Source organism: Hippichthys cyanospilos, chromosome 20 (assembly GCF_059441005.1).
Source record: "Hippichthys cyanospilos isolate Australia breed blue-spotted pipefish chromosome 20, RoL_Hcya_1.0, whole genome shotgun sequence".
Classification (NCBI taxonomy): domain Eukaryota; kingdom Metazoa; phylum Chordata; class Actinopteri; order Syngnathiformes; family Syngnathidae; genus Hippichthys; species Hippichthys cyanospilos.
This window is the reverse complement of record NC_142388.1, coordinates 9,767,282-9,783,002: the sequence shown is the minus strand read 5'-3', so window position 1 is coordinate 9,783,002 and position 15,721 is coordinate 9,767,282. Positions and strand designations below refer to the sequence as shown.

At 41.8% G+C, this 15,721-nt stretch overlaps 1 protein-coding gene across 1 annotated transcript; it reads left to right on the top strand.

Annotated features, from left to right (window-relative positions):
- Window positions 1–4,097: 4,097 nt before the first annotated feature.
- On the top strand, window positions 4,098–15,469 carry myb (MYB proto-oncogene, transcription factor). The gene is made up of 15 exons (XM_088403378.1): window positions 4,098–4,240; window positions 5,725–5,842; window positions 5,919–5,990; window positions 7,463–7,555; window positions 8,326–8,546; window positions 9,399–9,630; window positions 10,433–10,501; window positions 10,585–10,689; window positions 12,199–12,387; window positions 12,717–12,811; window positions 12,896–13,010; window positions 13,232–13,327; window positions 13,719–13,817; window positions 13,913–13,996; window positions 14,304–15,469. Exons 1-15 carry the CDS (start codon window positions 4,218–4,220, stop codon window positions 14,397–14,399), a joined length of 1,707 nt encoding a protein of 568 aa, XP_088259504.1. The 5' UTR covers window positions 4,098–4,217; the 3' UTR covers window positions 14,400–15,469.
- Window positions 15,470–15,721: the final 252 nt, after the last annotated feature.

The window sequence follows — 15,721 nt, the reverse complement described above, 5'->3', positions numbered from 1 at the left end:
TTGGGGTCTGTATTTTACTACACTAAATACGTTCACATACTTCTTTTATAAACGCAAAAAACACAATTGTAGTTCATGCCTCAAATTAGGATTTTTCATTCCAAAATGTTTAATTTGGGACACTGAAAAGGAATAAAAAGGTAATCACATCTTGTGTGAGCGTTTAGTGCAAAAATACTGTTTAATAATAATGTTTGTGGGCCTGGACAAGACGCATTTTTTTACTCCCATGTGTATTGCACATGCTTTTTCCAACGAGAAAACTTCGTATAGTCCTTTGTGTTGGAAAAAATGTGTGTAAAACGAGACAGGGTCGGCAGATGAAATTGGTTGTGCAGATATTTATCAAGCAAGTCACTGAAGCACACAGTCAAAAATAACATGGTACCGTTGTGTGCATGCGTGGGCCTCTGCAGTCGCCTGCCAAGATAAAAAAGAGAAAGATGGAAATGTCAAAGGATCTGATAAAAGCAGGTGCAAAGTATACATTCAACCCTGGAAGGGGAGAGGGTGTGAATGTGAAATTAGAGCAAAAGAAGACATCTGTTGAGGTTTGTCAGAATGCAGCAGAAATAATAAGAGGGGGCTCAAATAATACGTCAGATAAGTTGATTCATAAAGTGCATGGTACCTTAAATGTTTCTGGGACGGCAGCTAAAAACAAACCAAAGCCACACGACAGGGATGGAAAATATTGCAAGATCTTGCGATTTTATCTCACATAACAACCTTACACATGCCACAAAGCATTTTAAAATACATTCCAGTTTGTGCGATGTCATCATTTGCATTTTATTAAAAACGACACTGTTTCCTCCCCGCTGAAAAAAAGGAACTGATTAGATGGATTAAACAGATGGAGGGACAGATTGTGAGATAAATGAGTGCATCATCAGATTTGGCCTTTGTTTAAAATATGTGCAAAAAATATGTCTATTGAATACATTGCTGCTGAGTGGCATTTACAATTTTCTTGCGCCATCACATTTTTGTATAGCATGATTGAATTTGGTTTTGAAACAAAGGCGTTCATTTTGAGGTATCGGAGGAAGTGAGCGAAGCCAAATATTGCAATATGTCAATTACAATATGACACAAAAAGTAATAGTGATGTGTGGCATTTGTTTGCATGGCATAACAAGAGGAATTAAGATTTCTTTCGGAGAGAGGTTGCAAAAAAACTTTCCGAGGTGGTACAAGCAAGTCTGTGAAGAAATGTGTCAAAAGTTGCCCAAAAAACAATGTAAACAATGTAAATGACAATGTAAACAATGTAAATAATTTAGGATGTTCTTATATTGGATTATATCAGTCTATATCCAAAATCTAGCTAGTTATATATCCACTTTCAGTTGTCGACCTATCTACAGTAGCTAAGCTAGCTACCTATCGATCCTCTTGCTAGCTAGATATAGATTCATTTGGCTAGCTATCAAGCTAGCAATCTAGTTAGCTAGCCAGTTATTCGTCCACTTTAAGTTGTCAACCTACCTAGTTAACTAAGCCGGCTATGTATCTATCCTCCTAGCTCGCCGCTTGATCAAATCTGTTTTACCCTTTTATACAAAAAAGTCAATAAAACAATGCATCATTCCCGCTAATATCGGATGGGTATCGGAGGTGAAATTGTAGTATCGAGACACCCCCGAGGTGCTGTGCGTTCCCCAGTTTGACTTGGTTAAATAGTTGATGCATAATCCTTCCAACGAAGCGAAACACTTGGCGTGTTTGCAGCTCATAAACAAACAGCAATAAAATCTTCCCTGGCTCAGCTTACCCTTTGCATAACCTATTACGAAAAACTAGTTGATTTCTCTTTCAAGCAGCTCTGGAGATGTCGTATATGTTTGGAGAGCTTAGTGGGGGACGCTGCCTGGAGGCTGCCATTAAAAGCGACATTCAAATGAGCCAACCTGTGCACACAATGCTTTGTAAAGTCAAAATGGCCGCCCTTAACCTGCCCAATCGCGCCCATGCAAATGTCCCGGGCCAAGACTCAATGGATCGCAGGCAGCTACTACAACTGGGCTCATTTGCATAGCCCGGCTCCGACTCCCCTCGATTTGGTTTCGGATAACAAGATGAAGTTTTTAATAATCCCCTGGAGGTTAGGGTCAGGGTCTTTTACATGCGGCAAGTCGAGGCAGTCAGGTCATTTGCATGAGTGCAAATTTAATTTAAATGCTAAGTGGCCTAAATTGTCAGCTTTTCATATTTGACAGTCTTGACCAAAGCTTGCAATATGAATAAAGTTTGACTTGAATAGATGACAGGACCCGCAAATGCATGTGTACACAGGTGTGGTATTTGAAACCTACGCGCAAGGCAAACAACCTGCTTGTCATGAAGTCACACGTTAGATCAGTGCTTCTCAACCTTATTTCTACGATGCGCCGCATGTTTTTCGGCCAAGTACCCCTTAACCAGCGAAACGCAATTTGGGATGGAAGGAAACGAAAAAAGATTTAAAACAGCCGCCCATGTCTGGTTTGATAAAACTACATATTTTGTTTAATCTAGAAGATAAACCATGTTTTATCTATTTTTTTTAATGACAGTGTGCATCAGCATAAACTTACAATGGAGGCATAGAAAGTTTCGCAATAGAGCCACAATAAACACAATTTAGCTGTAGGTTTATTCCTGTTTTAATTCATTTGCTCTTAATTTGAAAAATGCACTTTTTCTGTCACGGCATCAAATAGTATGAAATTAGATTTGAAGAGGAGTCACAATTAACACAAATGTCAAATTAGATACTTCATGCTCCAATTTATTTGCTCTTAATTTTAAAAGAAAAATTCACGGTTCCTGAATCATGAAATTCGATTTCCAGAAACCCTCTTATAATACCCCCATTTGAGAAGTGCGGCCTTAGATCACAGGCCAAATGACACGCTTGCGATTATATTCAACAGCGAGCATGGATGTTTTTGGTCATTCCAACTCAAAGCAGTCCACGCTGATGTTTCTTCTTCTCAGCAATCCCTCCCAGCATTACAAAGTAACTACGCAGGCCATTGGCCTGAGTGTGTAGGCCACTATTTTGATGACTGCCCTGGGACAAAAGGCTCATCAGGCCTGATAGTAATTACAAGTGACCAGGACAATACGGTCGCGTATGGAAGAACTAATACAATGCGAAGACACATTTATACAAATAAAGCAATGACCCCTCCTTGCGTCACCCTTTCGCTGAGTGAAAAGAGTCCATGTTCAGGGGGGTGGACATGTGGGTGGCGGGGTTGGGGTACCAAAACAAAATCATCATCAAAATATGCACACCCATGCATATTGCTGGTGTGCATGGAAAAGATGGAAAAAAAGCTGACAAACTTGCTCAACTGGCTTCTGTTTCAAATAAGGATCATCATGAGTGGGTTTAAATGCATAAACAATGTTGCACATTGAGATAACTTCAGACAAAGAGGCCATACATTGGTTCCCATAGCATAACTAAAATTATGGTTGCGTTAGTGCACGCTTTGTTCTCATGAGGTTATAAATGCTTTGTATCTTTTATGTTATCTGGCCTTCAGACAGCTCACCGCGCATTCAGAACAAGAAAAAAAGATAGCAGCACAACTTCACTTTCCTTCCTCAGATGCCAAAAGGTCAATTCCGCAATTGTTTACTTGGGCTCCCTCGCTACTCTAACTTCCTTCTCCTTTGCACAAATACGAGAAGTAACGCTACAAACGAAGTACTTATTTGGAAAAAAAAAAAAAAGAAAGAAAAAGATAAGCGCGAGACAGCGCGCCTTTTGGCATAATACGTTGATGCCTTCACTGGCGTCTCGTAAATTACACGTGCGTTTTTAAAGTAATAGAACTTATTTAAAAGCGCGATTTAACTTCTCAATCATGGATCAAATGTACAAGCTTTTTAATGACTAAAATGCTACTGTGGGGTTATAGTAGAAGCAAATAATACGAGATGCGTTGATAAATCGTAAGGAAATCAAGCTATCGGTCATTCGGTTAGTCCGCGTTTGAGTGCACTGCGCACGCGCCAGCGCGGCAAAGTGAGCGGGACTTTAAGGAGAAGAAAAAGGAGAGGGGCGGCGAAGAGGAGGAGTCGTACTAAGAAGCTCCCGGAGTTTAAATTATGTCAACCTGTCAGCTCGCCGGGACAAGCAACCCGGCGCCGAGAGCGAAAGTACGTACGCGCGAGCAGCAGCCCAGCTTGTGAGCGGCATAGACCGGGGGACTACTGACATGACTCGGCGGCCGAGAAACAGGTACGAAAATTACCGAAAAATACCGACAGCAAAAAAAAAAAAAAAAAAAGCACGTGTTTTAGTGGGATTACTTCCATCATTCGACCGCTGCAAAACCATGTCAATATTTATTTATTTTTATTTTATTTTGGGGCTTTGCGGGGTGTCGCGCGCCCGTAACAGGTGGCAGCCAGAAAGCGCGGCTGTCAGTGTGTACACGTGCGCGCGCATGTCCGTCCGTGCGTGAGTGAGTGCGTGCGCGTCCACCACGCTAGACTGATGGACAAGCGCGTGCCACGCTTTGTTTTATTTTTCTCTCAGTAAGGATATTTCACTCCAATAGGTGCAAAAATGGTCCTCTTCATACAAATATATATATATATCCCTTTTTTACATAAGTATTTTATGGCAAGACTTGGGTAGATCAAAGCCACCGCCAGTGTGGATGTTTTCACTTTCACACTTAATGTAAGTATTGAATGAGCGGAAAAGATAAGTGTTTCCCACGTTTTATCAAGTTGTAACACATAGTTTATGACAATATTCCCATGGCACGTCGCCAAAGAGAAATGTTACACAAAGTATGATGAATAAGATGAAGTAAGATGAGTGAGCTGAATAATGATAAGAAATCATCTGTGGACTATGTTTTTAATCCCTATTAAAAAAAAAAAGAGGAGGGCATGATTTGTGCAGAAAATGCACAATCACTAATGTAGTGTATTTTGATTCGGTCACTGCTCCGGTTGAGTCCATGGCTTGTCAGAAAATCAGCAAAAATGTTATTTTCCAAAATAAGTACAGTCGTATTCTGAAGAAAGATAATCGGTCTGCTTTCCTGGATTTTTTTTGGAATGCTTTTTAGAGAACATTTACTTTTGAGAGGTTGAAATTCTGTGGATTTGGACTATTTTAACTAGACGGTGATTCTCAATGATTAATCCATGCGTAAAATACTTGTTGCGCCTCCTGTTGACTGATAATAGACAATCATCACAAGAAGTCATTTTTTTAAAACATAGTGAGGATGAGGAGGATGCAGGTGCAAACATCTCCAGGATGCTTCTTCCTGCACAAACAATAATAATGAGCATTTGTTCTCCTTTGTGTACCGATGTTTTGAGAGCTGTCAAAGTTCCTCTAAGTTGTGCGGCAGCTTGTTGCTGAATGGGGAAGTGGCTGAGCGCATTATCCTCCACCTGCGAGCAGTTCCCGTTCACCTGTCGTTCACTCGCCTTCGCGCCGCGTTCCGATTGGCTACATTCAGCGCGTGTGTGCGTGCGCGGGCGTACAATGTGCGGCTGCAGGTTTGAACACGCCGGGCGCGTGAAGTTACCTGCGCGTGTGCCGATCCCAGTATCTGTAGAAACCAAAAACATCAGAACCTGTTCCACTCCCTCCTCCGTTCCAATCTCGCGTCTTGGCTAAAGGCCCGAAGCTTCAGGAAGGACTGGTTCTTTGTGGCCGTGAGAATGAACGCAATCCATCCATCCATCCATCCGCAGCGTCTACAGCAGCGAGGAGGACGAGGAGGAGGCGGAGACTTACGACCACGACTACGACGGTTCGCTGGCCAAGCCCGGGAAGCGGCACCTAGGCAAAACCCGCTGGACGCGAGAGGAGGTACGCGCGCGTGAGTCGCGGCGAAAATCGTCAAAAGTTCTGGAATAGTCAAAGCTCATCAACGTTTGCTCGCCAGGATGAGAAGTTGAAGAAACTGGTGGAACTTCACGGATCAGACGACTGGAAAGTCATCGCGAGTTTATTATCGGTAAGTCTACGCGACCACATGAACGATGGCACAGAGGTGTCCAAAATATGGCCCGAGTGCCATTTGCGGGCCGCCATCTCCATTGTGGCGGCCCGCGGCATTCACCATCCCTTCACTACATGGCGGTTTGGTTCTTGCTGCTTCAATCTTTTGCGGATTTTCATTTATGACCATAACTTTTTCTCCTTACGTCGGCTTTTTGCTTGCAAATGTTCTTACTGTTAAAAAAAACAAAAAATCAACCGCATTTATGACCATTCGTAATATAGGTTTAGCTTGCTATTTTTCTTGATATTTTTCCTTATTCTTTGTTGGACCAGATAAAAAATGTGTAGGTTTTAGTATTCATTTTTTAACAAAAGAAACAATCTAAAAAAATCCCAGCAAAAACTAAACGCAAAGCAAAATAGAGAGAAAACTTTATATTAAAAATACAATTTTGACATAACTCAGAATGCTATTGATCAAAAAGGAATAAAAAAGATTTAGACACCGTTAGACGTGTGAAAAAAAATCTCAATATAACTCGTCACCCTTAAGCCTTGACTGAATTAATGGAATTATTTTGGTTTATTACCCAACCGACGCAGAGACACCTAAGGGCAGGTTCAAGGGGGAGTTTTTCTGTTTTTAGCCTTTCTTCACAAACACGATTCAGAAACATCGCAGTTAAGAAAGGGCTAAGACAAATAGTCTCAAAATAGCATTGCTAGGAATACTAAGCTAGCATTAGCGTGAGCAATGAAATGATTATAGTCATACAGAATAAGAATTTCACTCTGTGGTAAAGTACTATTCATGTGACAATAAAATCTCTTTGAATATAGACATAATTTTACATGAAACCGTTGTTACGTGTCATGCAGAATGATGTGATTGCACCATTTGCCCACTAGATGGAGCTCAGCCTCCGATAAGCATCAGTCTGTTCTCGCCTGAATGTCAACATTCGAACGCCGCCAACATTTATATGAACAATGGCGGATTAGCGCGTTGCATTTGTTCTGCTGAAGATACAGGGCGTCAATAGACTTTGGCGGCAAAATTGTGCAGAGACGAAGAAGAGTAAATCCCGCATGTTGTCAACAAACAAAAGGCCAAACTGGACACAGTTTTAGGTCACTTTCAGTGTTTTTGTCTTTTGAGCTTGACAATGAAGAACAAAGCCCTGCAAAACACTAAAATGCTCTGACACGATTTCATTTTTTTCATTGTCCTAAAGTGTTAAGGGAACGAAGAATAATTTTGTTGTTTTGTTTCTTTTAAATATTTTTTGGGGTGAATCAGTTAGCATTTTTCCTGCGGGATTTTAAAATTGGCCTCAAACAAAAGAATGTGAGTTAGCATTGTAATCAAGCCAACATTAGATTGCCACGGCTGCTCCGACTTTTATTATAACAATAAATGTTTCCAATTTGAAGTTTTACTTTCCGGGACCTTCAAGTAAGTCTCTTTGTTTCTTGATGCACCAGAACCGTACAGATGTGCAGTGCCAACACAGGTGGCAGAAGGTTCTCAACCCGGAACTCATCAAAGGGCCTTGGACCAAAGAAGAAGACCAGCGGGTAAGGAGGAAGGGAAAAAGAAATGCAACTTGACATTTCAGAGATTCATTCAGATTAGTATTGTCCAAATGATGCATGCATCTAGGCACAGTAAATGACGATTTTCAAAGTGTTCCTTATAGTTCAGTTTTCTGTCAAAAAAAAAAAAATCAGGACTCGGAGGGAACTTTTAAACTTTTAGACTAACACAGAAACTGGGAATGAAAGTCGAGACTATAACGAGGTAGTTTTTGTAAAAATCCAATAATCGGCATATCTTGAAATTTCGTATTTTCATCAACACAACACAACATGCGCCTGGTTTTGTGAGAGCGCATCCATAGTTCAAGAAGACTTAAAATCCACAAAGTGAAGGTCAACTGTAGATCTGAATGTGCTTTTCTCCCTCAAAGGTGCAGCAGCAGATTGAGAAACATCAAAAACAATCCTTTAAGATGCTCAGGAAAAGTAATGAAAAAAAATGAAAAGAGAAAATTCAGTTGCGTTATACGCCAAAAAAAAAAAAATGCGCCAATTCCTGTGTGATTCAAGCAACTTTCTGAAGCAACTCCCCGTTGCGCACACACCCAAAAAAGTTGCGCAATCTTCTCTCCTCCCCACCGACCTGCGAGGCGTTTATGGGACGTGTCCGAGTGGCGTGCGTTTCCGGCCAGGTGTGGCCGTAAAGATTAGCAAGGCGGCTAACGTCGCGCGGGAAACTCCCCGGGCGCTCGGCAGGTGCGGGCAGAGGCCGGGGAAACTGTGTGACGGCGGGCGTTTTTTCCCGGCAGGTGATCGAGCTGGTGCAAAAGTACGGCGCCAAGCGCTGGTCGGTGATCGCCAAGCACCTGAAGGGGCGCATCGGCAAGCAGTGCCGCGAGCGCTGGCACAACCACCTCAACCCGGAGGTCAAGAAGACCTCGTGGACCGAGGAGGAGGACCGCATCATCTACCAGGCGCACGAGAAGCTGGGCAACCGCTGGGCCGAGATCGCCAAGCAGCTACCCGGCAGGTCAGACGCGTTCGCCGGCCAATCCATCGGCGACTGTTTGCGCCATAACCCCTGCATAGATTTCAGTATTAAAATAGTCCAATTTTAAGGTTTTGAAAAACAAGTAATAGTCAAGTCTATGGCCCATGACTCCTTTCGGGACCTTCTTTAACGCAAAATCCTGCTAATGCTCCATACTTCTGCGGTAGAATGCGATTTCTCGAATTCTCCGTAAAAAACAAACTTTTGTTGTTTTTTTTTGCTTTTACTTTGGGAAACAATAAACGTTTTTTTGACGATTTTATGGCACCCTACAGACCAAACCACAAAGTGAACTGATTGTTTTATCGCTTATTCCATCGATTGATCAGATAATCTGACTCCAGAAGTATTTAAATATTTTCGGAATTTATGGTAATCGTTTTCATAATCAACTAAGATGTAATTTATTCCTTTGAATAATCAAAGTGAATTTTTTAATCATTTGTGTTCATTTTGTTTAAATTTAATATTAAATTGTGAAAGTATTCATGACTATTCGAAAAGCAATCGATTCAACCATTTTAATATATTTTTAAAAGGCGTGCAATTCACAATTTGTATTTTCTAAACTTCAGTATATCTGAAAAGCAACAAATATATTATATTGCAAATATAAATATTGTTTGTTTGTTGTTTTGTTTCCGCAAACTTTGCAATGGGGGTCCTTGGATAAATTTGCATTCTTGAGAACCCCTGATCTAGACACCAAATTTGTCAAAAAACGATTAATCGATTCCCAAAACGTCGGTTAATTTAATCATAAGGAAAATTGAAATCGTTGGCAAGAGCGGGGGCAAAATACGTGAAGGTGTCCGGCGATTTGGCCCGCAGGACGGACAACGCCATCAAGAACCACTGGAACTCCACCATGCGGCGCAAGGTGGAGCAGGAGGGCTACCTGCAGAGCGCCGCCTCCAAGGGCGCGGGCTCGCCGCTCTCGCTGGGCCACGCCTACAACAAGCCCGCCGCCCACCTCCTGGCCTTCCCGCACCACTCGCCCACTCACACGCAGCTGGCCCCCGTCTCGCCGCTCAACTACGGCTATGTGGCCGAGGCCCAACGGGTCAGTTCGCTTCCTATCTTTGCTCGACTCGTCAGACTTTTCTGCCTTTTCAATATTTAGAATTACTACAAAATCATTTAGATCTTGCACTTGAAAACGTGCCAGCCACCGTAATATATCTCGTGTGGGCACAAAGCTCTGCTTCGACAATTTCAAAATGTTGGAATTACGGTAATTCCCAAAATATAAGACGCACCCTTAATTCTGGGGTCAAATTCTGGTATTTTCTATGTTACCGTGTATAAGACGCACCAACACTTTGGAAATGTAAAAACTTCAGCAAAACAATAAATCTCTTCTTTTGTAGACTTCCTATTTTCTTGTGTTCATAACCGTAAGTTATATATTTGTTGCGCGTTAAGCGTGTTTCAGATTTCCCACATTGTTAGCATGCGGTGAATGCATCGCCAGTTTTGAATGCGCTCGAAGCATTGTTTTCGCCTTTTCCTCGCAATGCGGTTTAAGTTCATCTTACTATAAAAAAACGGAGTTGAGCTGCATCCGTGTTTCACCAAGTTTATGATTGCGCGCATATGCCAAAAGACCAAAATTAATAAACGAGCCAAATGGAAGGAATACCTTTCTGTGTTCTCTAACCGGTGCACTCTTAATTGAATCAGCTGGAAACATCAGAGCTTTAACGTGATCCTCTCCGTTTTAGTAATACTCCTGGACTCGTGGAGTTAGGATGATTTGAAAAACATCTGGTGGGCCGGGTTAAACCTCTTTGCAGGCCGAATCTGGCCCACGGCCATATGTTTGACACCCTGATTTGGATGTTAACCTATAATTGGTTCAACAGGTGCCTTTCCCTATGGCCCTGCACCTCAATATCCTGAGCATCCCCCAGCATGGAACGGCCGCAATACAGGTAAGAAAAAAAAAGTCCACACTGATGCCTGTACAAATGGCCACAAATGTATCCTTTTTTTTTTTTTTTTCTTAATCTGCCAGAGACACTATAGCGAGGAGGACCCAGAGAAGGAGAAGCGAGTGAAAGAGATCGAACTGCTGCTCATGTCGACCGAGAACGAACTGCGAGGCCAGCCGTCACTACCGGTACGTCGCACACTTGTAAATCAGTGAAACTGCGGACTACTACACACTTGTCGTGCATGATACATGAACATTATTGTCAGGAAAAAATGCAAGGCTGACTTCCGCTGTAAAAAGTTCATTGAAAACTGAACAGCTCCTGATTGTTTTCAATAATAAATAAGTTCTCAACTATTTCAAATTGCAGAAATGTGAAAATTTCGCTGACCTTTGTTCTAATTTGAAATAAAAACAAATTTGAGCATTCTCGAGGTCAGCACAATGTCTTACAAAGTTAACTAAAAATTGAAATCAAGACTTCCCTGCAGTTGACACAGTTTTAGTGATATATGATCGGCCCTCAATTGCTGACATTCATCAAAATGCCAAATATCGGCACCGCTTCATCCTTAATACTGAGCAAAGAAGGGACTTGCATGTGTGAGTGTCATTAGCGCTAGTAAGCAACAATCGAGCACTTGTGATCACAAATAAGCATCAAGAACATTTCTCATCACTTTAATGCATAGGTGTCGAACCCCAGTCCTGGAGGACCGGTATCCTGCATGTTTTCCTGTTTTCTCCTCAGCACATCTGATTCAAATGATTAGCTCATCATTAAGGTCTGCAGGAGCTTGAAAATGATCCTCATCACTTGAATCTGTTGTGTTTGAGAGAGGGTTCGAAAACATGCAGCATATTGGTGTTCCACACCTCTGCTTTAGAGCTTATGATGCCGATCCCTTTTTAGTTGGTCGAGCAAGGATAAAGACGCGGCGGGATAAGCAAACAGGCTCCCAACAATTGGAACGAAAAGTTACACACTACAAATCAGACACTTGCAAAACTTGCCATACGAGTTCATCTGAGACATTGAAAGTCAACACAAAGCGTCTAACTTAGCAATCAACACCTGGCTAGCAGCGAAATGGAGGACAATCTTGAGCATCACTATACACTAAGAAAAGAATGTGTCTTATATTTGGGAAATTACAGTAGTTTACCACCATAGCTGTATTAAGGTGCATGAATAATGAATCCATTGAAAAGTGTCTCTGAGTGTCCAGAAAAGCGATATATCAAAGTGATGCTTTATTATTATTATTTGGAAACCTGAACAAAAGTCCTCACTTGTTGTTATTTTCCAAAAAGATTAAAAGGGATATTGTAGTAAGAATATCGCAAAGCGGGCAGTTTGTCAGCGTAGAATGTGTGTGCGCGTGTGACGAGGATTTATGTGCACATACAGACAGCGGTTAGCTTTGTGTGAATGCTGTGGAGGAAACATCTGGGGGGCCTGTTGCTGCACAAGTGATGAAACAGGACCTGTCTTGCTCCGTGTGTGTGTGTGTGTGTGTGTGTGTCCACGACCCCTTGTGCAACACAATACTACTGTCACCCTCCTGCCAACTTCAGTTCCCTTTCTGGTTTTCTTCCATTTCGACGCCCCTTCACTTGTTGTCACCTTTGCACACTTCACTTTTTTTCTCCTGGGGTGCTTCAATCTTAGACATTTTGTTCTGCACTCCCCAGATCAACTTGCCTTATCCAAGCTGGGCCAGCCAAAGCCCGTCAGCCCATACCGTGGAGGGCGTGGCCATGTCATTACCTCAACAGCAGGCCGCCGCGCCGGACCATGGCTGCCCGCCCGAGGAGAGTGTCTCGGAATCGCGGGCGCACGGCGCCGCCATGCCCGAGTTTGTGGAATCTGTCATTGATTCAGTAAGCACCTATGTGACGTCACAACAATGCCAGCGAGTGGCTTGAGCTTGAGTCTAATATTGGGCATTTATACCCGCGCAGATAGTTAGCGTCAGCAGCTAGCGTGACACAAGCACAGGAAGTGGATTATGAAAGGGACTAAAAGAAAAAATGAAATATGCGATTTAAAACCGTAATAATGTGACAAAAAGTAGCATCTTGATATTGGAAACATTTCAGTGTCGCTAGCAGCTATGACCCGATCGCCAGAAGTGACATGTACTGTAGCTGTCATTTTTTGATTTGGTGGCCTACCTTTCCAGGTGTTGACTTGCACTTTTGTCTCACAGCTGCTTAACCAATCCATGAGTCCGGAGCACTCAGACAGCCAGCGTCTCCCCATGAGCTCGCCGGTGGACGTCAAAACTTCGAAGGAAAATGACATGTAAGGGGGCCGTCCGCGTTGTTCTGTCAAATGGGCCTTTGTGCAATGAGAGGAATTGTGACGTGAACGGCGGCTGTATGGCAGGTTCAACACTCCCAACGTCCATCGTTCCATCCTGGACTCGTCTCCCTGCACGTCCACGCCTTTCAGATCCGCCTTGGCCCTGCAGGAGGCCAAGTACGGGCCCCTCAAGCTTCTGGTGAGCAACTCGTCTCCTCACCTAAAATCCTAATACATCAGTTCAACATTCCAAATAAAAGTGTTCGGGTTTTTTGCTAGAGCTACAATGATTTAATCCACAACTAATCGATGATTAAATGAGCTGATTTTTAGGTTGGTTTAGTTTTTCCCCTAAAAATAAAAATGTAATTGATTTTTTTCATTAGTGGCTAAATTTTCATTGGCTTTTGTCATCTCCAGCCCGCTACTTTGGATCAGCAGATGGTGGACTCTATCAAGCAAGAGCCGATGGAGTGCGCCATCGAGCTCCCACCTCTCAAGAAGATCAAACAAGAGGTAAGCAAACGTGCGCTTTGGAGAAGAATGGAGAATATTTGGAAGGCAAAATGTGCTGAGGCCATAGTAAAAGATACATTCAATTAACATATTATCAGCGACATGGCTGGAGTAGCCCTGACAAGATGCAATGTGAGCAAATTGAGGAATTCTTGAAATAATTGAATGAAATGTCAGTTGGGTGGTGGCACAGCGGGAAAAAATATTTAACGCTGCAGAATACCGATAAATGCATCTTTATGCTTGATATAAGGTATATCAATCAAAAACGTTTTGGCGTTCCGCACGGCTCAATACTAGATCCTAACATTTTGACAGCAGACCAACCATGTGCAGAAATAACTGTTGTAATGATTATGATTACATTTTTGGGCTGTGTTTTGATTTGAAGGTGGAGTCTCCGTGTGAAATGAGCCCGTACATGCAGTGGGATGGCCAGGAGCTCAACACGCAGCTCTTCTCGCCAAACGGCCCGGCGCAGGAAGTGCCCGTAAGTCCCACCCTGCTAATTTGGCCTCATCCGTTAGGACGAGTTTGAATGTAAGTTTTTTGTTTTGGTTTGTTTTTTTGACTCGAACCAATCAGGACTTGGTCACAAGCTCGTTGCTGAGCAACGATGGACACAAAGGTTACCTCCTTCCTCACAGGACCGCCCACAGCCATCTACCGGTATGGTGGACTTTTTTTTCTCTTTTTCTGGATAACAACATTTGAAAAATCTCATTTTACGCAATGCCTTGTTTGGAATAGGCATTTGGCTGAAAATTAAATAAAATATAAATAATAGATTAAAATAAACATAAATAAATGAGCTATTTTTTGTCATATTAGCTAGTTAAAATATTCTCCAGGTTTTTCTAAATAATTGGTTATTTAAAAAAATCCAAATATGGCAGCAAAATAAAATTGTTTACATTCTTTGGTATTTTATCCAAATGATGTTTAAAAAATCAGTCAAACTCTATTGTGACGCCAGGCGCTGAGCTCGTGGGAGCAGACGACGTGCGGGAAAAGCGAGGAGAGCGACATCAAGTACGTCAACGCCTTCCCGACCAGGACGCTGGTGGCGTAGACTCCGCCCATATTCCTTGTGGTACAACAATTGGGAGAGGCTCCGTGCGACTTGGTCAACCTACCAAAGACTATATATATATATTTTTTTTTTCATATGTTGGCAATCGCTTTGGGTTTTGTTTTGTTTTGTTTTCTTCACGCGTGTCTGGTCTGTCTTTAGTTTTTACTATCATTGTATTGGAAATGCGGGGATATATCATTAGGATTGGGCTGTATTTTTAATTCTCGACTTTGATATTAATATAAGAACAAGTTGATTAATTTATTCTTTGTTTTGATTATGACTTTTTTTAATGTCTGTTCCTACACAATTGGCCAACGGAGTCAGTGTTGGATGATTTTTAGTATTTAAGCCCTCTTTAGCATTATTGCGTATCCAGTGGCATCTTAATGGATTGAGAACTGACCTATTTTGGGGGAATTTATGATTTTTTTTTTTCTAAGGCTGTAATGGGTCTACTGATAATTTCAAGTGTTTGGTGCACGTGTCACCTCCTGTTCAACACAAAACTAGTGAACAAGCTGTATTAAGGTCAGTCGTGTTTTACGCGGCAAAAAGGGACAACCTTACTAGTATTAAGAGTTTACCACAGTCGCCTTTTAATTTCAGTTATATTTTTGTTCTCTTTTTTGTGATGGGGAAGCATTCAATGAACAAACATTTTGTATGGGAAAAGGATTTATGTATACAGGACAGTATAATGACTCGCAAGTGTGAGAAACCACGAGCTTCACCCAGCAGGAGTGACATCAAGAGGCACTTGTTTTATCCATTCAAAAAAAAAAAGTACTAAACACTGATATTTTATTAATATTAAAACTGTGCAAGTTTTCTTTTATTTACACATATTTGAATAGTTTTTTGTTATGCTTATTCAACCGTGTCTTGCGGTAGCCCATTTCAAACACTGTCTTTTTTTTAAATACCTTTTTATACGCCATGTTTATTATTAGCTGTCCAGAAATATTTTATAAAAAAAGACAAAAACATTTATACATGCCAAGTTTTCACATTTTTGATACTTTTCTATACTGCCTAGTGAATAAAGTGTGTTGTTTTTACTACAATCTTGTGTTCGGAGTTGTTTGTATATTTGAAATTCGCAAAGTGAAAGATTAGCTGGGTTAGTACATTTCATTGGACTCAAAGTAAAAGATTGGCAGGTGGCGCTCCACAGGGCTCTATGCCAAGGCCACAAATGATTACATTATACATTTTACATTCCAATGGACAAAAACAATAATACTTGGCAATCCATTTGTGTAGCTGTGCGCAGATTGGGACTGTTGGTCCGTATGACTCTAGATTGTTTTGATTGC

Bases quoted from the DNA above. Each gene is read 5' to 3' on its own strand.
- myb (XM_088403378.1), top strand. From the start codon at position 4,218: ATGACTCGGCGGCCGAGAAACAG. The intron at 4,241-5,724 runs GTACGAAAATTA...ATCCATCCGCAG, and splicing joins ACTCGGCGGCCGAGAAACAG to CGTCTACAGCAGCGAGGAGG. The intron at 7,556-8,325 runs GTAAGGAGGAAG...TTTTCCCGGCAG, and splicing joins CCAAAGAAGAAGACCAGCGG to GTGATCGAGCTGGTGCAAAA.